Source organism: Numenius arquata, chromosome 1, assembly GCF_964106895.1.
Source record: "Numenius arquata chromosome 1, bNumArq3.hap1.1, whole genome shotgun sequence".
Taxonomy (NCBI): Eukaryota; Metazoa; Chordata; class Aves; order Charadriiformes; family Scolopacidae; genus Numenius; species Numenius arquata.
In genome coordinates, this window is record NC_133576.1 from 7,604,758 (window position 1) to 7,628,174 (window position 23,417).

Here is a 23,417-nt window from a genome sequence, read left to right on the forward strand (position 1 = left end):
TATCTGTCAGAAGCAATGAGGGTGGAGACTGAGGGTGCCAGCATCAGGGCTTGTACCACTTTTGGACATTTTTGGAAATCGCCGATCCCATCATATATTGGACCCAAGTTCAGTGAGACCTCCTCTCTCTCCTGTGGTTTGCACAGGGCCAAATGTGGCAACAGATGTGCCTTGAGACTGAGGGCTCATCGTGCTCCCCAGCTAGGAGAGGGTGGGCAAACACCCACTGGTAGCACCAACCAGTTGGTAGGAACCTGATAAACCTAAGATGCGAGTGAACTGCCAACATACTCAGCCCCATCAGGAGTGAAGTACTCCTCAGCGTGCACAACTGCGGGATCGTGCAGGCGTCGCCATGGCCAGGAAGCGGCCAAATGGGTGGTGACCTGATGATCTGCAACTTTCAGTTGCACACCCAGAGGGCTAATTAGGTACCTGCGTCCTAAACCATTTCCTTTATTGGACCTCAAAGATCCCACACAGGCACTGGAGTTGCTCTCACTGAGGATAGGTTCTGCTGCACCTGCGTTTCTGCCGGTTGGTGTTAAGTCCCTCCGCACTGACCGCCCCTCATCGGACGGTCCCATCCAGGTGTGTTCTCCGTCTGTTCGGTTTGAGGCTGTTGGGACATAGAAGCAATTCCTCATCTCTGTGTAAAAGAAACTTTTAAGTAAGACCTAACTTAAGTGCCTACCTGTAGGGGAGGCTGCACAGCTGCACATGCCAAACACGAAGCAGCAAAACAGACACCAACCCCCTGCCTCATTTATGGGTCTCCTTCCTCAGCTGGCTTCTGAGGTTCTCAAATCTTTGTTATGGGGTGCCTGCACATCTACCCAGAAGCTGAAATCTCCAGCAGTGAAGCAGGGCGATAGCAAAACATTGAGCTGACACTTTCCAAAAGATCAGGTAGCGAGGGCAAAGGAAATGAAATATCAGAAGTGAGGCCTTGAGCCTAGAAACGTAATCAATGGCTGGGGCAAACGCTGGGGTCAGCAGTGCAAGTGCAGAGCGAAGCTGGAGAGTCCTTGAGCATCTGAGCTAAGTGCCAGGTGCTGCCAGTCCGAACTGACAACCAGTCACTGCTGTGCAGCTCAGGAGTTACCGACTGACTCCTCCAGAGGAGATGCCTAGAATGGAGAGACCTGAAGTAGCGCCTTCTTCACTGTAAAACCATTTGATCAAAAAATCTATCACGCATCAGGGTTTCTACTTCAGCCTAGTATCACGTGCCATCGACCCTTACAGTTGATAGTTCTTACACAGTTCTTTCAACACTGTGCTACTGAAAGGGAGAATCAAAGAGCTGGGAGTGCTCAGGATGAGAAGAGCTGCAACGTTCACACTCCCCAAATATCAATACATAATTGACAGTATATGCATTATTATATTGCTTTAAGAGTATAAATATATAATGAGGATTTCCACTGAGAGGCCATATTTTTATTTATTTAGGAAACAAGTTGGATTCTGCTGGAATCTCTCCATACAATGGATGCTCCAGGAGTTGACAGTGCACAGATTTCTTGGAATTGCCACGTTCAGAGCACATTAACACAACCTTAAAAGCCATTTTCAAGACAACTTTCTAACAGACCCAAGGTATTGGCTGTGAAACAGAACATCAGACATGAGGCATCGCGTGGTATCAGGTAGCACATTTCTGTTTATTTGCCTTTCTTCAGTAACTCTACCTCACCATTAGGCAAAGGAGTGCATACAAGACATACAAGAAAAAGATTAAAAGAGACTTCTTTATCGCTGTGTTCTGTGGCATGAAGGCCCACAGCCTCTGGGGTTTTTTGTTGGGTTTTTTGTTTTTTTTGGTTTTTTTTTTTTTTCAAAAGGATGTTTTTACTCTGGCTGAGGTGTCACAGTTCAGAGAACAACCTGCCGTCTACACAAAATCTCTTGAGAAAATTAAAAGCGAACACAGCTATTTGCTAGGCTGTTTTACTGAACGGACACTGCCAGCTGCACTAATAGCATTTTACCAGACACTTGTCAGCTTGTGAACCTCCAAGTTTGCAAAGACAATAGGAAATCTGACTGCAGAGTGACGGGGACAGGGAGAAGTGGTTGGAGTTTCTTCCCCCTCACAGCAGAATCCCGCCCGCTGTAAACTTGTGTTTGTGTACTTCAGTACATCTGTGATGACCTACAACAGAGGTTCCGCCCTAGACATATATGGCTTGCCCATAGTCCGACTCAATGCGTTAGTAACTCTCATATATAATATTAAAATCCAAGGTTTGTCTCCCAATGTCCTTCATATGATGCTCTGTCTGTTCACGTCCACATTGTATGCTGATGAATTGGAACAGCCTCGGCCAAAATCAATAAAAATGCCTTCAGAATCAGAGTCGATCGACTCCAAAATTTGATCCACTATGTTCTCAGGGCTGGAAGAGGGAACTGGAATCAAGGAAGGGTCCCTGTCCAGCTCAAAAGACCTATGTGGGTCATCCATTGAGTGGAAGAGTCCTTTTTGTTGTTCAACTGTGCTCAGTTTGCTAGAGGATTGCACTGACCCAGTGCTGGGCCTCTCTTGGTCTCCTGACAGTGAGCTTTTTGTGGCCGTCATGGAGCTCTTGGAACCGTTGTCCATGATGGTGGTGAGGTTGGAGTACCCCTGTAGCTCCAGGCAGGAGGTCATTTCCGAAACAGAGTGCCTTCGGATGCCCGTTCCATTGGCAGCCATGCTCTCAGTTTCATACTCGGCCACTGGTGTCAGCAGAGGATTGTTGTAACTTTTTGATCGTACCACAGGGTTCTTGGCAAGGATGTCACCCGATTTTGAACGCCTGAAGAACCGCTTCTCTGTAAATAGAGAGAGATTCAGAGTAATATCTACAAAGTCTCCCATTTTTGTGGTACTAATAATTACAAGTGTTCAAAAGAAAAGTCAAGGCCTGAATATTCATGAGCTTTCCTCGAATGACAAAAACTTTTTAAAAAGAATGTATTTTGCTGGTTCTGTGGATCCATAGGATTCAGATTTCCTAGATTTCTTTAGCATATTGAAGACCCCAAACATAACCTTTACAAGTAACAGCTGAGATGCTCTTGTATTCATAACACCTCAGCAGGTAGAGTAAAGCAGTAAATATTGTGGGAGAGACCTGTTATACAATTGCAAATACTTTATTTAGACAAGGACAGGAAGTGCAATTCTGTTATTGTTCGGGCTACAAAGGTCTTCACTAATTTCTAATAGTTGAAATCGAACTTTTCCCCCCACCCTGGGAAAATCAGGTGTCTTCAGATGTGGGGCACAGGGATTAAGACAGGCAGTCTTACTAATAATTCCGTAAAAACTTAAATGCAAAGCATCATTCAGAGACCACACAAGGAGAGAGCACCAGGAGCGTTCGGAAACGTTAACTGGAGGGCAGTGCCCACAGCAACCTTTTTTGGGGAACAAACTTGCAGTCGATCTGGCAGTGATTGTATGAATGCTGCTGTTAACCAAGTGGGCTCTTTCCAGAGAACGAGCAGCAGGTGGCAGCAAGTCAGCACAGAGACCCACCAACAGCGGTTTAGGGCTGGAGTGATCTCCGGCAGCTAGACCAAAATGATCATCGTGAAAACTTTCTGTAGACTTCGTTGTTCAGACTCACTTTTGAAGCCTTCTCCCTGCTCCTCTGACTTCGCCATCCCCATGAAAGGGGCACGGCTGGAGAAAGGAACTGAGTTACGCTCTGGAAAATCAACCACAGCCATTGCATATAAATGGCTGGCTTTAAATTAGGATGCTGGTATATGTTCCCCTCCAAACCACGCAATTTCCTTTACAAATACGAGTCTATTCTAAAATTACACTTGTGTATAATTATGTGCTTACCTTGACACAAATTTCAATTACATGCTGTACTATTAAAAAAGCCAGTTTCTGTACTGAAGACTGTATTCTGCAGTTGTTTCTGCCTCAGCAGTGAAATCAACTGAGCCAAGTTCACTTTTGGACTTTTTCTTTGTTAGGAGTTTGACCTGGCAAACAGGAAAGGTTCCCTGGGGCTGCCCTGCCACAGGAACTCTGGTTTTTTGGTCACACCAAGGCTTGCCTGGAGGGGAAGGCTGGGTGCGCTGGTCAGATGGGGTAGAAAAGGGGTCAGAGGCCTCACCAGTCCCAAGGAAAGTATGTCAAAGCTTGAAATCATACTGCCAAATTAGCTGGACAGAACTAGATGCGTTAGTTTAAAGGCAGCAGAGATTTATGTGCTCAGCTCCCTCTAGGGGAGTGAACTATCCAGGGGTACTGCCACAGGCTGCAGCAAGGGGAAGTGCTCAGTCCACCAAAACCTTCCTATCTTCTGCAGTCATATAAATACAACATTTATTTTCTAATAACACACTTCATGGGAGTTTTATTCTCTTTCAGTGCATTTTTTCTGTCCTGACGTACAGAAACTTGTATTCAGAAAATGTCAGTTTGGGGCTCCATTTAAATGCCTGTGGCCTTTTAATGGCAAGCAACGAATATGAAGTAGTAAACCTGAACCATTTTCCATAAATAACTGGCTCCACTTATTCATGTAAAACTGACCTGTTTCTTAAATGCCTACTGCAATAAAACCATTTTTCCCTTTAACTTTCAGGGAAAATCAACTACCTTATTGACCACTCCTGACAAGCAAACAGACTAAATTGACTGCATAGAGAACACACCATTGAACTTATCTATCCCTGTATTTTCTCTACCGAAGCAGGCCATCACACTATTTACATTAAAATACTCAAGTACTACCACAATTCCTTTTTGATTTACAATGGTAGTATCACCCTTGCATTTTCCAACAAACTGAATTATTAAGTGGGATATTCAAAAGACCTTCATCTTGGCCAAATCTTGCCTTCACAGAAGTCACTGAATGCTTTGTAACTCAAAAGAATCATAGAAAATAAGCTGGAAGGAACTCAAGAAGGTCACTCACTCAGCCTGTCACCAAGCAGGGCCACGTTTACCCACCTTGCTCCTTCTGGATGCCTATGTATATGACACGTATATAGTACCTTTAGCATTGAAGACTCAACAGCCTCCAGAGGCATTTTATGTACTATTAGAGATTTTTCCTTCCATGTAATCTGAATCTCCCCTGTGGTCCACTCTTTTTCTTATCTCCAGTGGGATGCAGAATAGCTTATTACCTTCCACTCTACAGAAAGCCTTTACGTGTTTGAAGGCTTATCGCTTTGTCTTCTCTGAGAAATATTCCTACTCTCTTCCCTGTTTTAAACAGCCTTTGTGCACTAATGAACCGACACTATTCAGCACTCTAGAAATGGCTTCCTGCTTCTTCCTCTCCCTGTCCATAAAGCATCCTGCGTTAAAGCTCTGTCATTAAAAGGTAGAAATGGAAATGCTAAACACACTCTAGCTGCACAGATTTATTAATGAGCACTGTTACGATGATCTGTTTTCATCTTCTGCCACTGGCCACTTTCACTGTGACTTTGCCCGTTGCAAAGAGCATGTCCCTAGAAAAGGAGCCTGGCTGCACTGCGTCAATACTGGCGGTCTCCTCTCGTGTGGGCCCTGGCCCTGTGTGGACCAAGGCTTTGGTGAAGCCCTCTGTGCTGTGACAAATCCAGTCTCTGTTATTCTTACCCAAGATACAGGAAGAGTGCGTGAAGGGTCCGTCACTGGAATACAGACCGTATGTGCCCAAGTAAGGAGAAACGACTTTCTGGATCAGGGATTCCAGTTTCAAATAATCTTCAGTCACACCTTTCGACTCATGAACCCCCTGAAAGAGAGAAAATACTCGAGATGAGCACTGTCCCCTCCAACCACGAGCTTTCCTTGCTCACCAGGGCAAGCAAAGAGGCAGCAAGCATTTTCACCGAGTTACACAGCAAAGGTGCACCGTGATGCGATACTGGTTCGTTACCACAGCTGATTCCTCTTCCTGTAAAGCCAAGAGACGTGAGTCGAACCAGAGAGACTCACTGTGCAGGCGCTGCACAAATGCTCAGAAAGAGGCAGTAGCTACTTCCAGGACATTTAAATCCAGCAATGTACAACCTACTTAGTGCAGAGCCAGTCAGGGAGGATGGAGGATGCAGCCTCTGAAGATGAATTAATAACATCCCTGGACTTTTTGTTATTGCAGTCTTATTCTGGCTTCCTGAATGAACTACTGCCAAGTGCTGCACCAGCTGCTGGTACCACAGGGTGTCACTGCAATCTAAGCAATACCAAAAGGGTTAAGAAAAAGGTAAAACTGAGACTCAGAAATACTTCTTCCAGGATATTTTCAACAAGAAATATTTACAGTGAAGTGCCCCCTCCCTGGCACTTGCCATTATCCAGGCAAAAGTCACATTATAACTACAATAGTAATATTTACCCACAGGCAAAATCTTTTGCCCTTAGCTGTTAACTCTGCACTTCCACCCACAAATGGACTTACAAGGCTGCAGAGGTGACAGGAAAACCCTGTGGAGCTGTAGTCTCCCTTCCCCTTACAGCTGCAGTGTGTGTGCTCTTGTGTTGTCTGAGCGGAGCCCTCTCTATGCATGTGTAGGATTCCTCTTGCAACTTGAAGTAAATTCACATTTTAGTGTATTGCTATATGGCCACGTTTGACATATCTTATTGCAGAATCAAAACCTAAATGTTATACTCGGCAAGAAGTCTGCTTGAATTTAGCAGAATTCCAGATTTCCTAATATGTCCCTGAACTATTGTAAAAAGAAACATGTTGGGATGAAAGCCTCCGGAGAGCAATATGCAGATCAAATGAGTAAAACTGCAACACTTCCTTCAGCATGTGAAAGGATCCTGATGTTCAGGATGTCTTTGCTGCTTAGTATGATTCACCAACCAGTGTCTCTGGGTGACTATCAGCCTGTGACTTGTTTGTGAATGGCTGACTTCACCTCTTGGCTGCTCCGCTGCCTGAATGCCGCCTGGAGTTACTTGATAAAAGTTTATGAATGGAAAATAAATAGAGGCCAACAGAGAACGTATAGAATTTGGATTTCCAGTTCAGTGAGTTTTATATAATGAATAACAATCTTTGAAGATGTGCTATGTCCTGTAAAACTTTGTGAGAGTCACAAATACAAATATGAACGTAAGGCCATATGCAGTGAATCTGAAAGCTTGCAAACACCAATGTAACAGCAAACCGAGCCCATAGCTATTCAACCAATTTAAACCAGACAAAAATAAGAAAGGAATAATTCAGAAGACTTAGTGAAGGTGCATGTATTATTTCCAAGACATTGTTGGCCTATATGGGAGAAAACATTTAAAATAACAGGAAGAAGGGTCTCAATTTTTATCATGTTGAGATCTGCTCCAGGGTCTCCCCTCCTGTCTTGCTGGGATTTAGCCAAGCTTTTCAGCCCTCAGAAGGGCAGTATGCCTGCTACCTTACTACAGATTCACAATTGCATCGAGCTCATAACCCACTGCCAAAGGCCAGCATTAGGCCATCCTCTCCAGGCTCCCATACTAATTATCTCTGGAACAGGTCTCCTAATCGTAATATTTAATACTAGTAGAAAAAGCCATTGCTTAGCATTGCTCATGCCCAGATTTTGTGGTAAGGCTATATTTACTTTTCTGCCATTTAAGTACTTTTGATTCTTTTGAAAAAGGGTAGCTAAATATCAGCTGTGGAGAAGGAAACCCAGTAATTCACTAGTACCATGCTGCCACCAAGTAACTCTTACCACTAGCAGAACTGTGATGCTGTACATGTGAAAAAAGTGTCCTCGTCCAGTGACATCTTAAGACTGTCTGATTTCCTATTTGCCTTACATGCCTGAAAAGTTCTTTTGCTTTCCCTCTTGGCTGTGAATCATCTGTTCTGCTATACACTCCTTCTCTGATGAATACCTCAAAAGCCTGAGCCGTATTCTGCATTGAGTGATGCTCTGGAGGGGATTCAGGGAGGCTTCCAGCAGCTCTGTTGGGTTGGAGTGGGCTCCTGGAGTGAGCTCAGAGGATGGAACCTCGGACCCCAAGCTCCAGCTGCTACGACACCCCTCCATCACAGGGCTGGGGAGCAGCAGCTTCACCTCGTCCCCACCACTGCTGCCGCCCTGCAGCTGCTGTGCCTGGAGAGCCCGTCGGCTCACTGCTCCTGAGAAACACCCTCTTCTCTCAAAATCCCAACTCCCTAACCACTTGCATCAGCTTCGTCTTCAGTCTTGCCCTCGACCTTCACTCCTGCTCTCCCAAATGCAGTGCTGATCTCCACTCCCCTTTTCACTTCAGCCTTTATTAGTTCCCATCTTTGAAGTGAAGAGGCCACAAAATACCTCATTTACACTGTAAAACCACCCTGTATTAACACAGCCTGCCACTAGTCTTATTCCTCTTATTCCTCAGATCATCTACGGGATGCTTTTCAAAACATACTGAAAAGTCATAGAACATCTGGTGTCCACTGGAGCCACGGTGACTTCTCTTGCTCTGCACCTTGGCAAAACGCGCCGTATCCACCTGCAACATCCTTCCTGCGTTGGCCATTGTTCCAGGGCTTCCTGCAGGCGCTGGATGGGGCAGTTCCTTTAAACCATTTTCTTGGTGTGGAGCTTCTGTGCAAGCAGGAGTGTAACACATCCTATGCAGAACACATCCTGAACTTGTAAAAGAGCATTTTTCCTGTATTTTTCTGCTGTGTTATTCAATGACAAACATCCTCTGGGCCTCTATTTAACCAAATACAAGTACATCCCAATATTCAGCAAGGACTATTTCAGCTTTCCAAACCCAAACTTTCCGAATGATCTGAACGGCACCATCACTTATTTATGAATTACCCCAGCCCGAGTGGACCAGAGGAGTGTCTGCAGGCTCAGAGCAAGCTAGGGCCACCTCCACCTGGCCACTGCCCCTGCCCAGGGGCAGAGTGTCACCGCGCTACAGTCACTGCATGCCCCTCTCTCAAAGCCAAATGTCCCTGACCCAGAGCCATCTGGTCCTTGCTGCAGCTGTGTTGACGTGACACGACTGGGAAGTGTCCTGACCCCAGGGTCCGGTCCTTAGGCTGTCAAAGGTTGAGTCACAGGGTGTAAGGCAGTCTCACCTCCTCTTCATGACCTTTTAAGCTCATGGCCCAGGAAGGAGGTTGCTGCAGGTTCATACAACAGGCCACAAGTTAGCTGAGATATATGAAAGGTAGTAATAGGGGCAGGGGTGCCCCACAACCCTATCGAGAAAGCGGGGCTTTCCATTTCTGCAATTCTTCCGATTTCACTTCTTCAGCGAACCCCAGGCATGGCTGATGCGTTCGCTGAAGAAGTTTGCATCTGAAGGGCAGCCACAAGGGGACTTGCTGTGGCAGTGGCACCTCTGAGCCAACCGGGAGTGGGATGCAGGCAACAGCAAGCCCACAGCAACAGAGGCTGCAGCACCCGGCAGATCCCATGGCCCTGAGGGGGCTGCAGAGTCCTACCTCTTATGGCCTCACTGATACTGGTATCCAGCATAGCTGGGTTAGAGAAGGGGTCTGAAATGGTGACTGACCTGCCAATTCTTGTTACCACAGCAGCATGCAAACCTCACTTCAGAGGGCACTGTAATACGGCACTGTATGGGGCTGAGGAGGGCAATGAGCTTCAAGGGGAAGGATGGACATCTCCTAAAGCAGATCAGTTTCAGGAGGCTGGGGGAAGCTTTTATTTTACTTTAGCTGTCAGCCCCAAGGGTGCATTTAAACTCTTCTCTCCACCAGAGGTTCCCACCGTGTCCACTGTGCCACACACGAAATCACCTGTTTGTGTGACACCACATTCAGTGGGAAGGTACTTCTGGTGGAAGTTTAGGATGGAGCAAAGTATAGTTAAAAATGCTTTATATAGCTGTATGTAAATGTAGATAGATACATTTACATGTATAGACATCTATACATCTATCTACATGGATATCTACATATACTTAAAGATATATGAAGTCCTTTTTAGACCCTTTCCCAAATTTGTTAAATGATGGTGCTTATAAAGGCAAAATTAGCTGTAGAATAAAGCCAACTTGGGATTGTTATCCATGTGACAATAGTTTCTGAAAAAATTATGGCAGGACTTAAAAGTCACCGATAAAAAAAATTTTAAAAAAGTATTTTCCTTTTATTTTGGCAGCTCGTGGTTTTTGCACTTACTGCTTGATGCCTTACTAGTTTTGTAAGTCACCATATAGCAATAAAGCAGAAGTCATATCTAGCAGGCTTGCTGTTTAGCTTGTAGGAAGCTGTATTATAATTTGAAAGAAAAAGGAAAACTTGGAGCATTATCAATAAAAGAGAGACTCTACCCTTGTCTTTAATGAAGTATTTGCTCTGCAGACATGCAAAAACTTACTTTAAAAGATAACCGTGACCTTTCATGAACCCAATTTCATTTTAGCAGGAGAGCTTCATGCTTCTCAGCAAGTGTGAGATGTATCTATTAAATTTTTTCAAAGGCCTTGCCTGATCTATTTATTTCTCAATTGAGGGCCAAAATAGCTCAATATCAAATAGCTGCAAGTACCTCAATACTTCTGGAGGACTGTAGCTGCGAGATCAAGTCCTCATCTTGGTCGCTGTTTTGAAATGCAACAAGAGTCATCTCATTATCTCTGGAAGGATTATAATGTAATATTATGACAAGATTCTGCCCTACTCTCAAGGCATAGATAATGGGGATTTGACTCCTGAATATATGAATACCACTGAAAATGGAAAAGATCTATACTCAGCATCCACAACAGATGTGTATTTCTGCATGTAACACTGTATCCAAGTCCCTTACTTCATTAACTTGTAATTAAATCATTTGGAAACAGAGAATTGTCAAAAGCATTAAAAGGACCCTATGCACTACTATTTTTGATATGTAAATCTGCAAGCACTCCCAGAAGGGCCACATACCCTAAAGACTAGAGGTCATTGAGGTAGCTACTTTATGAAGTTACTGCCCCATCTGCTGAACCGTGGCGCCAGCTGTGTGTGTGCCCCCCATTGCTGCACTCAAGTATGTTGCTGGAACAAAACATTCCTTGTGTTAGGGAATAAAAACCCCATGAGTCAAAACCATAAGTCACCCCAGTGAGAACAGACGCACTGAACCGCTCAGGTTTCCATCCCTGTTAATTCTGTAAGTCAACCCCAAACTCCTACTGAGTTTTTAAAGAGCACAAGGGCTTCCTCTGAAAGTACAGAGGAAATAAAGTTGTCTTTTGGCACTGCAAATAAACAGATACATTCAGAAGAACAGCTGGAAGTTTTGTAACCCCACGTAAGGCCACAGCTTCCTTTTTCAATACGTAGGACTTCTCTAAGCCTCAAAGTGGTCCTCAAGTGGATGCCACTCCAAGCAGGCATTTAAGGACTTGAGGAGTCCTCATCAAACACAACCTTAAAACCTGCCTGTGGCTAAGGTTTATTACTTTAACCTTTTGCATGCTGTACAACAAAGATAGATTGCTTTGTAGATTTTGTAATGAACATATGTTTTAACAAAAAATACTATTAAGCCACTATCAACTGCTGTATCTAAGCACAGGCTACATGACTTGCAAAGCTGCCTAAACTCTATTTTGGCAACATATGCCACAATTTGTCTTTAAAAAAAAAAAAAGAAGTATCAAAAGTCCTTGCTTTATTTTACCATGGCAATGAAATAACCACAATCACAATTCTTTACTTCTGTATGCTATTGTATTAATTGTTAACACCCTCCTCCTCTCTTCATAGGCAGTGAACACGCAGGTGGGTAGACCTGCCATCGACCCAGCTCGGTGTAAGATGCAAACCTGCCTGCAGCCTCTGTCCCTGTGCAACTAGGTGGTCATGCCTGCATACTCCCTGAGGGTCCATCTCTGTCTTTTTATTCACCACCATAACCAAAATCCTTTAATTTTTGGTAAAAAAAAAGACACCTAAAATATAACCGGATAGTATCAGCACTTCCAAATGAATGCTCTGAAATGGCCATAAACCCCGCTGCACCAAGCCAGCCCATCGGGGAGGTATTCAGGCTGTGAGCTGCAAAGGAGCCCAGAAATTAATCATCTGCCTCCCACCACTTTTCACCTGGTGTTGGCTACTTCATTTCCTCAGGCTCTGGTAAAAAACCCAGACATGAAGCAATCCCCAGAGACAGTCAGAGCCACGAAAAGCTATTTAGGCTGCTGATGGTCCGGTGCGTCTCATTAGACAGCCCAGCTAAATTAGGAAGCAGAGTTTTAGGCTTCCCATGCTCGTGTGTGTAGATGGAGGACATCTTATGGAAAAAACCTGGCTCACAGAACCCTGGCACGTGGCAGAAAGGGAACTGGTTTTGGGTATCGTTTGCTGCTTATGCCTCTTGCTTCTCACCCCAAAAACTGGATGCGAAGCTACACGTCTCCTTTTTAAGTGTATTAGGGAGCAAAGAGCTGGCAAAACTTCACTGTTTCAGTGGCAAAAACTGGTGGCAAATGTTAATAGCCTGCCCAGGGAGACCAATAATGAAATACAGCCCTAGGAGCAGAGACTGCTCCTTGGCCACAGAGCAGGCTGCACCAGTTTCTGCCCCATTGCTCTGTGAATTACTGTCTGCTCACAAATGCTTGCTAGCACAGCACTAAGTAGAACCAAGATGAAATTTTCTTCCCAAGGACTCCTGGTGGGCAGAGCAGCCACTAGCAGAAGAATGGTATATTCACCACTTCATCCAAACTGTCTTGAAATCTTGGGAATTTGTGGGTTGCATTGACTGAAAAATGATCTACCCTAAAAATCCTGCAATGCATCGCCCTCTTAATGGCAGGCGAGGCACCAGCCCAGAGACCCGAGCACATAAATCACACCACTTGGAGACAAAAGAGCTACAGCTAAAGCTGTCATGTCCTCTGGCTATCAGGCACACCTGAAGGGGATGTCTCACACATGCCAAGAGGCTAGAAATAAACCTAGCTCCTGGCTGTTCTTTTTGCTGCTTGCTTCTTCTAGCTGCTTTTCACTGATGCTTGGCTCATGTTATTGCACTTCACTGTCCTAGCTGGATCTCCACGTGGCCATCGCTCTCTCATGCCTCACTCCTTTCATTTCAACGCTTCGCTTTAGCCCCTTGACATCTGCTTTGTCGTAATACTCCACATCCATCCTGACCTCCTCTTTCAGGCCCTGGGCAAGCCCCCTGCCATCTGCTGAGCTCCTCTGCTGTATGAGCCTCCCTGTATTCATCTTCGCCACAGGCTGCTTCAGTTCTGGCTGGATAACTGCAAGTTGCCCCAGGCAGCTCCTCGCTCATCTGTGTCTGAAAATGATCATAAACCGCTATTAAACAGCAAACTGCTTTTAACAGACCAGCAGTAACCTACTGTTTTGCTGAGTACTTGTAAAAGGTCATAGGTCCTTCACAGTTTCCAATTCTGACTCATAGTACCCACCACTAGTAACATCCAGAAATAGTGGTCTCAGTTGCTTTTCGCTTCTCTCTTTAGCACAGAGTATTACAGGACCATTTACCTCATAAATTATACGTGAAAAAGACATCTCCAGTGTCTAATTGTACCCTAACAACTGGACATAATGACGGGAACTACTTCACCCCCACCTGCAACTGTAGATGTGCTGAAGTATACACTGGTCATTCATTAAATGATGTAGCACTCAATTTTAGCTTTTACGTTTCAGCTGATCAGCATCTTTACATGAGTAAGTACTGGTGTAGAAGACTTCCCCCTCTTTCAATTGACAAACTGATTAATAGCTTTTAAATGAAAAACAGAATAGAATAAAAAATAAAATAAAATAAAGTAAATTAAATAAAATAATACAAAACTTGTCTTCCTCCAGGTCAGGGTGGGCAAAGAAAGCAGGCCTTCTGCAGCCAAAGCCAGAACCCTGCCAGGAGTGGATGTGACACGGAGGGAGGGACAGCATAGAATCATAGAATCATCTAGGCCGGAAGGAACCTTCAAAGGTCATCTAGTCCGACCCCCCCCGCAGTCAGCAGGGACACCCCCAACTAGACCAGGTTGCCCAGGGCCTCGTCGAGCCTTACCTTGAATGTCTCCAGGGAAGGGGCCTCAACCACCTCCCTTGGCAACCTGTTCCAGTGCTCCACCACCCTCATGGTAAAGAACTTATTCCTAATGTCTAATCTAAATCTGCTTTTTTCCAGTTTAAAGCCGTTACCCCTTGTTCTGTCATTGCCGGCCTTTGTAAACAGACTGTCTCCAGCCTTCCTGTAGGCCCCCCTCAGGTACTGGAAGGTTGCTATTAGGTCTCCCCGGAGCCTCCTCTTCTCCAGGCTGAACAACCCCAGCTCCCTCAGCCTGTCCTCACAGCAGAGGTGCTCCAACCCCCTGATCATTTTCATGGCCCTCCTCTGGACCCTCTCTATCAGGTCCATGTCCTTCTTATATTGAGGGCTCCAGACCTGCACACAGTGCTCCAGGTGAGGTCTCACCAGAGCCGTGTAAAGTGGCAGAATCACCTCTCTGGATCTGCTGGCAACACATCTCTTGATGCAGCCCAGGATGCGATTGGCCTTCTGGGCTGCAAGTGCACATTGCCTGCTCATGTCCAGCTTCTCGTCCATCAACACCCCCAAGTCCCTTTCCTCAGGGCTGCTTTCTAATACCTCATCCCCCAGTCTGTATTGATAGCGAGGATTGTTCTGGCCCAGGTGCATAACTCTGCAATTGCTCTTGTTGAACCTCATGAGGTTTACTTAAGCCCACCTCTCCAGCCTGTCCAGGTCCCTCTGAATGACATCCCATCCCTCTGGTGTATCGACAAGACCACACAGCTTGGTGTGGTCTTGTCTATAGATCTTGTCTATAGATCTAGATGATCTATACGGTCCCTTCCAACTCTAAAAAAAATTCAGTGAAATTCAGTTAGCATTCTCTAAGCAATCCTGCTTCAGCAGGGGAGTTGGACTAGATGATCTATACGATCCCTTCCAACTCTAAAAAAAAATAAAAATTCAGTGAAATTCAGTGTCGTCCGCAAACTTGCTGATGGTGGACTCCATCCCTCTGTCTATATCGTTGATAAAAATGTTGAACAGTACCAGTCCCAGCATAGACCCTTGAGGGACACCACTTGTCACTGCTCTCCATCTGGACTTAAAGCCATTGAGTACCACCCTCTGGATGCGACCATTCAGCCAATTCCTTATCCACTGAACCGTCCACCCATCAAATCTGTATCTCTCCAGTTTGGCGAGCAGAATGTCATGGGGGACTGTGTCAAAAGCCTTACAGAAGTCCAGATAGATCACATCCATAGGTCGTCCCTTATCTAGTAACATAGTCACTCCATCATAGAAGGCCACTAGGTTAGTCAGGCAGGACCTGCCCCTAGTAAAGCCATGTTGGCTGTCCAGAATCATCCCCCTGTCCTCCATGTGCCCAAGCATGGCGTCCAGAAGGTCTGCTCCATGATCTTCCCAGGCACAGAGGTGAGCCTGACAGGTCGGTAGTTCCCAGGGTCCTCCTTTCTACCCTTTTTCAAAATGGGTGTGATGTTTCCTTTCTTCCAGTCTGCAGGGACTTCACCTGACTGCCATGACTTTTCAAATATCATGGAAAGTGGCTTTGCAACTTCATCAGCCAGTTCCTTCAGGACTCTGGGATGGATTTCATCAGGTCCCATGGACTTGTATATCTTCAGATTCCTTAGGTGATCACGTACCATGTCTTCAGTTATAGTGGGATGGACTTTGTCACCTGGGTCCTCAACTTGTGGGCCATCAACACAAGAACTAGGAGGAGAGGGGTTGCCAGTGAAGACTGAGGCAAAAAAATTATTGAGAACTTCCGCCTTCTCTTCCTCTGTTGATACAAGTTCCCCACTGCTGCTCATTAGGGGGGGTACGTTTTCTTTAACCTTCCTTTTCTGGTTAATGTACCTGTAGAAGCCTTTCTTGTTTTTCTTTACGTCCCTTGCCAAGTTCAATTCTAGCTCTGCCTTGGCCTTCCTGACTTCATCCCTACACAGCTGGGCAACGTCCCTATACTCTTCCCAGGATGCCTGTCCCTTCTTCCATTTCCTGTGTAGCCCCGTCTTGCCCCTTAGTTTGACCAGCAGGTCCCAGCTCAACCATGGTGGTCTCTTGCCTTCCTTGCCCAATTTCCTACATGTCGGGATTGAGATCTTTTGTGCTCTATAGCGAGCATCCTTAAAGATCTGCCAGCTTTGTTCTGCTCCCGTGTCCCTAAGGGCAGTTTCCCACGGGGTCCTATTTACTAACTCCTTGAAGAGCATGTCTTGGTGCTTGACATGGCAGCAGCTCTACCACAGGGGACACCAAGCAGGAACAGCCGTGAGCCAGATCCAGGGTTACCAACTTCTGGACTCAAGAAAGAAAGGAGTAGAAGCCAGACTTCTGAATGATTTAATGAAGTCATTTCAGCAATCATTACTCTTGGTGACTTGACGGCCCAGACGATCGAAGTCCTCTGCCCATGGAAGAGGAAGTGCCCGTATACAGCTCAGCTCATAGCCAAGTAAAACAACCTTAACCTCAGCCTGCTGGGGCGTCCTCAGCCTGGGTCTGCTGGGGCATCCTTAACAGCTGGCTTCCACCCTGGTCTACCAACAAAAAGCCATGACCTACTGCTGAAGCAGTCCTGATCTGGTGCTACATGAAACGAGACGTGCTGCAGGAAGCGTTTACAGGGTCAAGCCCAAACACAAAGTGAGGTCCTGGCCTCATGTACTGCCCTATCTTAACCACACAGGAAAACAGCTAAGAAATATAACTATTTTCTGCTTAAGAGCAGCAGATTCCTTGGAGGAAAGAAAAACGGATTTAGAAATGCATTTCTTTAACTGGCAATGGGTCAGATGAACATGACTGAAAGAAACACACACGCAGCGGCGATAATCTGACAAATACTGGGTACAATACTCACCCGACTGCTTCCAGGGAAAACTGAAATTAGAAGTCACAAGACATACCGCAAGGCAGACACAGACTAGTATCTGTAGTGAAAACACACATTAGTCAGCCAACACTTGCTGGTGGAGAATTGATAAAGGGGTGCAGGCTGCAGTGCACACCCTGGTGACCACATAAACGGCAAGATCTGCTTCTTATTTTAGTCACAGAGATAGCAGCAGCCTTGCTTGTAAGAGATTTGGAAACCAGTGCCCTTACGGGCCACGATTACTTGTTATCCCAATTTGTGCATGTAACACCTTTCATTGCATCACATCTAACCTTCTAAAACTAGAGCAACACAGAGCAACCTGGACTCAGAGCAGGCATGAAATCACTGCAAGCAGGAACCGGGGACAAATGGGCCACCAGTCCTTGCCATGTGCACCACTGGCAGCACAGCACGTGCTCCCAGGTATGGTATGGGTCACATTCTGGATTGAGGGCTGCATCCCTCCATCTTCCTATGAATAGACATATGCACATACTTAGTATCATCTAATAATCTAATTCTTACTGATCTTGCAATGCTCACACGCAAACCTATGGCAGTGAAGTTACCTTACAGTTTACTTGGTTGAGAAGCGGCTTCAGGAATGATCCCCAGGTGTGCAGAATTTTTGTTTTCTCTGCAGCACTCCGGTTCTTTCATTGACTAAGCCCACCCAGGCTCATGCTTTGGAGGAGATCACAGTGGCTCTTGGAGCAGCAACTGCTGCCCAAACAGCTGAAATTGTCCCTCCTGTGCACAGCTGCTCAGAGCTGCTGCTCTTATTGCAACACAGCATCATCGTGGGAGTCTCCCGCTCACATTTACTCCATCTTCAGCTGGCATGCACAACACTACCGAAAAACTGAAAGTTCTTGCTCTTATACCCCCTGTAGGAACTCCCTGGGCTCCAAGACAAAATCAGAAAGCCCAAATAGGTGGCTCAACTCAACTCAACTGAACTGCTGACCTTGTTCCCTGGAAGTCAGCACTGCAGAGTGAATCCTCCAGTATTATGCAAATGGAATTACCTTTGTGGAGCAGCATCTGGCCTCCATTTACACATGGGGTAAACGTAAACTCATGCAGGTATCAGATGTGATAACCGACTCCGCTTTGCAATCTTGACACCAAGGGTAACACTGCGCATAGAATCAACTGTGCAGTGTCAGATCAAAAGTTAATTAAATTCAACGTTTTCTTGCTAATAGTGATAGTAGAATTGCAGGGACAAAAAAAAAGGAAATAGCACATGCTCACAGTGTGGTCTTTCTTGTAGAACACATTGGTGCTTCTGGCAAATAGTGATGTAAAAACTTGCTGCATGGGACTTTGCAGTAGCCCTTAAGCATAAACAATCTGTGCTAGAAATTAGTTAACCAACAGGATGACGATGGTCAATAGTTTGCAGAAATAAAGAACCAGAATCGAGCCTTCTGAAAAAGGGAGAGGATGGATTTCTTTGGTACCTTCGCTAACTGTTTTCCTTGTGTAGTTGCAGCTTTCCTATTTCAGAGTGAGCAAGTGCAATGCTGAACCCCTCTGCTGTCTGACAGAGAAGGACCAGACTGTTGGCAGTAATTACTCAGCTTAATTCTGAACGGTAATTGCAGTTAAGTGGAACTATGCTGACTGACATCAACTGGTGGTCCAGCCCAAGCCAGCAAGGGTGAAAACAGGGTGAAAACAGGTAAGATACGGAGAGAGTGATGAATTTTTCCATTTATATTGATGAAATACTTATGTTCACTGAATCACAGAATGACTGAGGTTGGAAGGGACCTATGGAGGTCATCTGGTCCAACCCCTTCACTCAAGAAGGGCCACCCAGAGACAGTTGCCCAGGACCATATCCAGACAGCTTTTGAACATCTCCAAGGATAGAGACTCCACAACCTCCCTGGGCAACTTGTGCCAGTGTTCGGTCACTCTCAAAAGTTAAAAAGCATTTCCTGATGTTCAGAGGGAACCTCCTGCATTCCAGCTTGTGCCCATTGTCCCACCATTGAGAAGACCCTGGCTCCATCCTCTTCATACCCTTCCCCCTTCAGGTATTTACATACATTGATAAGATTTCCCCCCAAGCTTTTTCTTCTCCAGGCTGAACAGTCCCAGCTCACTCAGCCTCCCCTCATAGAAGAGATGCTCCAGTCCTTTCACCACATTCATGGACACAGCACTCCAGATGTAGCCTCACCAGCACTAAATAAAGAGGAACAATCACCTCCCTTGACCTACTGGCAATACTTGGTCTAATGCAGCCCAGGTTACTGTTGGCCTTCTTTGCTGCAAGGGCGCACTGCTGGCTCACGTTTAACTTGGTGTCCACCAGGACACACAGGGCGTTTTCTGCCAAGCTGCTTTCCAGTTGGAAAGCATATGCTGGTATCTGCACTTGTTCCTCCCTAGGTGAAGGACTTCTCACTTCAGGCACTTGTTGAACTTCATGAGGTTCCTGTTGGCCCATTTCTCCAGCCCACTGAGGTCCCTCTGGATGGCAGCATGACCCTCTAGTGTATCAGTCACTCCTCCCAGTTTTGTGTCATCAGCAAACTTGCTGAGTGTCCACTCTGCCCTGTTATCCAGATCATTAAGGAAAGGCTGGACATAGTATTGACCCCTGGGCTATGCCACTAATTCCTGCTCTCCAAATAGACTTCACACTGACAATCACCACCCTCTGGGCCTGAACACTGAGCCTGTTTCCAGTCCTTCTCACTGTCTGCTCATCCAGCCTGTACAGCTTCTCTATAAGGATCTTTCAAGAGACTATGTCAAAGGCCTTACTGAAGTCCAGCTAGGCCCACTATTCAAGCAGGACTGGACTACCATCACTGCCTCCAAGAAACCACCATAACCCTTCATCAAACACAACAGCAGTGATGCTGCAAGATGAAATCAACTCCAGGGAATGCCAGGCTTAGAAAAAAAAAAACCAACCAAAATATAACAGTAAGTAGAAACAGGGTCACTAACACTGTGTGTCACCAGCTAAACTTCCTTATGCACCTTCAAAATTAGAATAAAGGTCCTGGTTCCTCAATGTATTCACAGAGCATCCATATGACAGATCCACATTCTTCCTACTGGTTTGTGCCTTGATTTTTGCTTGGAGCACAAGCATCAAACAAAAGGCAAATCCAATAAAGAGGTCATAGACAGACCTAAGATTTCAAAAAAAGCAAGCCTCACAGAACATCCAAGTTGTGAAGAAGCCAAGAAAAACAGTTTTAGGGCATGCTGTTGAAAATAAGGTGGCTGGCTGGCTTGTGTGCAAAGATGGAGGACCGGCGTACACAAGCACCCCACCACCCTCCCTCCTTCCTTCAGCATCTACTCATACTGAGAGGCCACTTCATCCCCAGCCTCTGAACCTACTCTACTCCAAAACCTTTCCTATCTTTCCGACTCAGCAATCCACAACTGGTACAAGGGACCCCAAAAATCCTCACAGCCTGGAGCTGTAAGGCACCTGGGGCACATCTTTCTCCAGAGACACACACAGAGGTAGGCAAGCCCAGAAACATCACCAAGGCAAGCCTTGCACTTTCATGACATGCTCTGCCTCAGGGCAGATGTGTGCTTCCAACTCCACTGCCAGCCGGACAGAGGAAGGAGACAGGCAAGAAACATATCCAGAGAGGACACATGTGGCTTAGTTGCAGCTTGCAAGCTGCCATGAAACACATGGAACCCTAACATCTGCTTGCAGATGTGCAGGAGGGGCAGGCATTTTAAAAAGAAACACTCAGCTTTGCACCTCAAGCTTTGACAGAAGTTTACAGCTAATCAAACCGATTATAAACATCATTGTTATTCATAAAACAAATGTTACTAGGAGCCCTAACCTCCACTCCTGACAGAACCAGGCTGCCCTGACGCCACAACCCCAAAACAATCTCTTCTCAAGGCTGAATTATTTCCCTTCCACGTTCCTCTCCTAACCTCTTCCCCTTCATGGACGCAGCTGGAAGAGGCATCATTAGGGACCACCGGGATGGTGGTGTTTCCCAGTGTGCTCTCCAACAGCTCTGCTTGAGAGAGAGGCCTGAGCCCCTCATAGCAGAAATAGTGTGAACAGGCATTCTCTGAAGGCTGCACTCGTTACCAACCAAAATCAAGCATGACTGGCAATCATGCATTTTCATCACCAAAACACAAAGCAAAACCCAAGTGGTAGGCAGACTTGGCATTTAGTTTCAAAAAACACAAGAAAGAGGAGTTTTAGAACTCTCGCTTGGAACACGACAGTGACAGAAATACCATTTTTTTAAAGGTGAAATTACAAACATTAGAGAACGAGACAAACACAAGTCAAAACAAAGTAAGAATTAACAGGCTGTGCAAGCGGCGTTTCTTTCGACGGGAGATCTGCTTGCGCCGTGGGATCCGTCTGCTCCGGGGAATCTGCTTGCGCCGGGGCACCTGCTGGCTCCGGGGGATCTGCCTTTGCTCTACAGGGCTTGTCCCATCCACAAAGACCAGCGAGAAGCCGCCTCCTCCTCCTCCATCTCCACCTGAGGGGTGGCCGGCCATCCTTCCCAATCTGCCCATGCTCCACCAAGGCACTCAGGGAACCAGCGGATGGACCTTCTGGGGCCGAGAGCTCAGCGGCTGCGGCCTCCCTCCTCTCCCACTCGCCAGTCCCTGCTGGGGAGCTGGAACCAGACTCGCTTGGGGCAGCTGTTCCTCTGACCTTCCCTACACAGCAAGGCTACCAAGGCCACACGGAGACACAGACACGGCGCTGGCGATGCCACCGGACGCGTGGAAGGCGTGGAAGTGCTGCTCCAGCTCCCGGGGCGGGGGAACCGGAGCCGCCTCTCGCCTCCTCCCACCTCCGCAGCCGCTCCGGGAGCGCGGGCAACTGCCGGCCCAGGCCCTCCCATCATGCACCACGGAGCAAAGGCTGCTGGGAAACGCCGCAGCCAATGGGCTTCCACATGCAAATGAGCACAGTGACAGGGGACAATGTCTGCCCCGAGGCGCCCGGGGGGCAGAGGCCCAGGGAAGAAGCTCTGGTTCCAGGCCTCTGGGGCAGGGCGAGGACGAAGCTGGAACCCACCTCTACAAACCACAGGATCCACCCCGAAGAGCAAACACAAAGTGCCCATGGGCCCAAACTGCCCAAAACTAGTCCTTCCCCACGGGCCACCGGACAAGGGCAGGACCTGGCAGGTGGCGTCCCTTCACCCCCGCCTCAGCCTTAGTGACGCTGACTACGGGAGCCTAAAACACAAGTGCATAAAACAAACCTGACCAAGGATTTGGTAAAGCAGCGTCACCATCCCCTTCTGTTCGATGTCCCATGGAGGTTTATCACACGCAGCTCCCTTCGCTGCCATCCTCCATCCCACCCCTTTGGCGGTTTCAGAGACATTTCTGGCTCTCGCCATGGGCCTTTGGAAAAGCCTTCACAAGTGACGGGGGGATCACAACCAGCCTGGCCACCCGAGCCCGACAGGGGACTCTTCTGCAGGCTCCATGGGGGAGCTGCTAATGCTCCCCGACAGCTCAACCACCACAGGAGCTGCTCCTCCCCAGCCCCTGCCTGAAACAGCGACAGGCAAGGGGGCAGGGACGCCAAAACCCTCACCCCTGGTTGCCTGCCCATAGTCAAGCATTACACAAGGGTTTTGTGCTTTCACCCAAAACTGACCACGGCTGACAATAATCAAGTCTTACCATCACAACGTGAAGCAGTAAACAAGCACTAGACCTGCAAAGTAACAACAACAACATACTGGAGTTTTAAAAGTCTGGCTTCTTCTACAGTATCAACAGATTATCACACACCACGGCAAGCCAGGCTGGGGGAAGGTTCTCCAAAGACACCAGAGGAAAGCCAGTAGTGAACCCAAGTGCCATTTGGCATTTGAACCCAAGAAGAGAAGTTCAGGAAGCCCCTGCTGTCATCGAGTGTGTAAAGCAGGTGACCTGCATGGAAGGTGGGACTGTGGTCCAGAGACATAGAACAGTCCCACCTGGCCCATCCCAACAGTGGCACGACTTCCCCCCATCATCAGTGGGACCCAGCTTGGGAGCACTCCCCTCCTCCTTCCTGCTCCTGCAGCACAGGCCATGATCAAGAGCATGAGGCACAGCTAACACACTGCTGGTCCCTACTTGGCCTGTCGTCCTTCTCTTCTGCCCACCACTCATCAGTCATTGTTTTTACTGTTTTCAGCTCAGAAACATCACTTATACTGAGATCAGTTGACCAAAGTGTTCTTGGTAATTACTGTGAGGTTTCCCATGCAATTTTACAATCATGAATTGAATTTCGCTTCTCAAAAACCTTTTCAGAAAGCAAATGCTTCAAAACACCGGTCCATCCTCTCAACACAACAACCCAATGATTAAGCTTTCCCCCCAAGTCAAGTATCCATGCATTGGTCAAAGAAGCAGACACACAGAACGATCGCCAGTAGTGATGCATGCTTGCCATGCTGCAATAATACTTCACCTGTGTCTGGAAGGATTATCTCCAAAAGATCGAATAATTCAGACTGATCCTCTGTTAAACCTGCTCCTAAGGACAGTACCAGACTGT

At 46.7% G+C, this 23,417-nt stretch overlaps 1 protein-coding gene across 1 annotated transcript in view; it reads right to left on the reverse strand.

Moving 5' to 3' along the window:
• Positions 1 to 1,424: 1,424 nt before the first annotated feature.
• The window catches only part of PRR5 (proline rich 5), a 62,295-nt gene continuing 40,302 nt past the window's right edge, over positions 1,425 to 23,417 (reverse strand). The window contains exons 7-8 of the mRNA XM_074168677.1: positions 5,609 to 5,747; positions 1,425 to 2,820 (exon numbers count right to left, since the gene is read on the reverse strand). Coding sequence (XP_074024778.1) covers positions 2,270 to 2,820; positions 5,609 to 5,747 — 690 coding nt within the window. The 3' untranslated portion in view covers positions 1,425 to 2,269. The remainder of the gene's footprint in view (positions 2,821 to 5,608; positions 5,748 to 23,417) is intronic.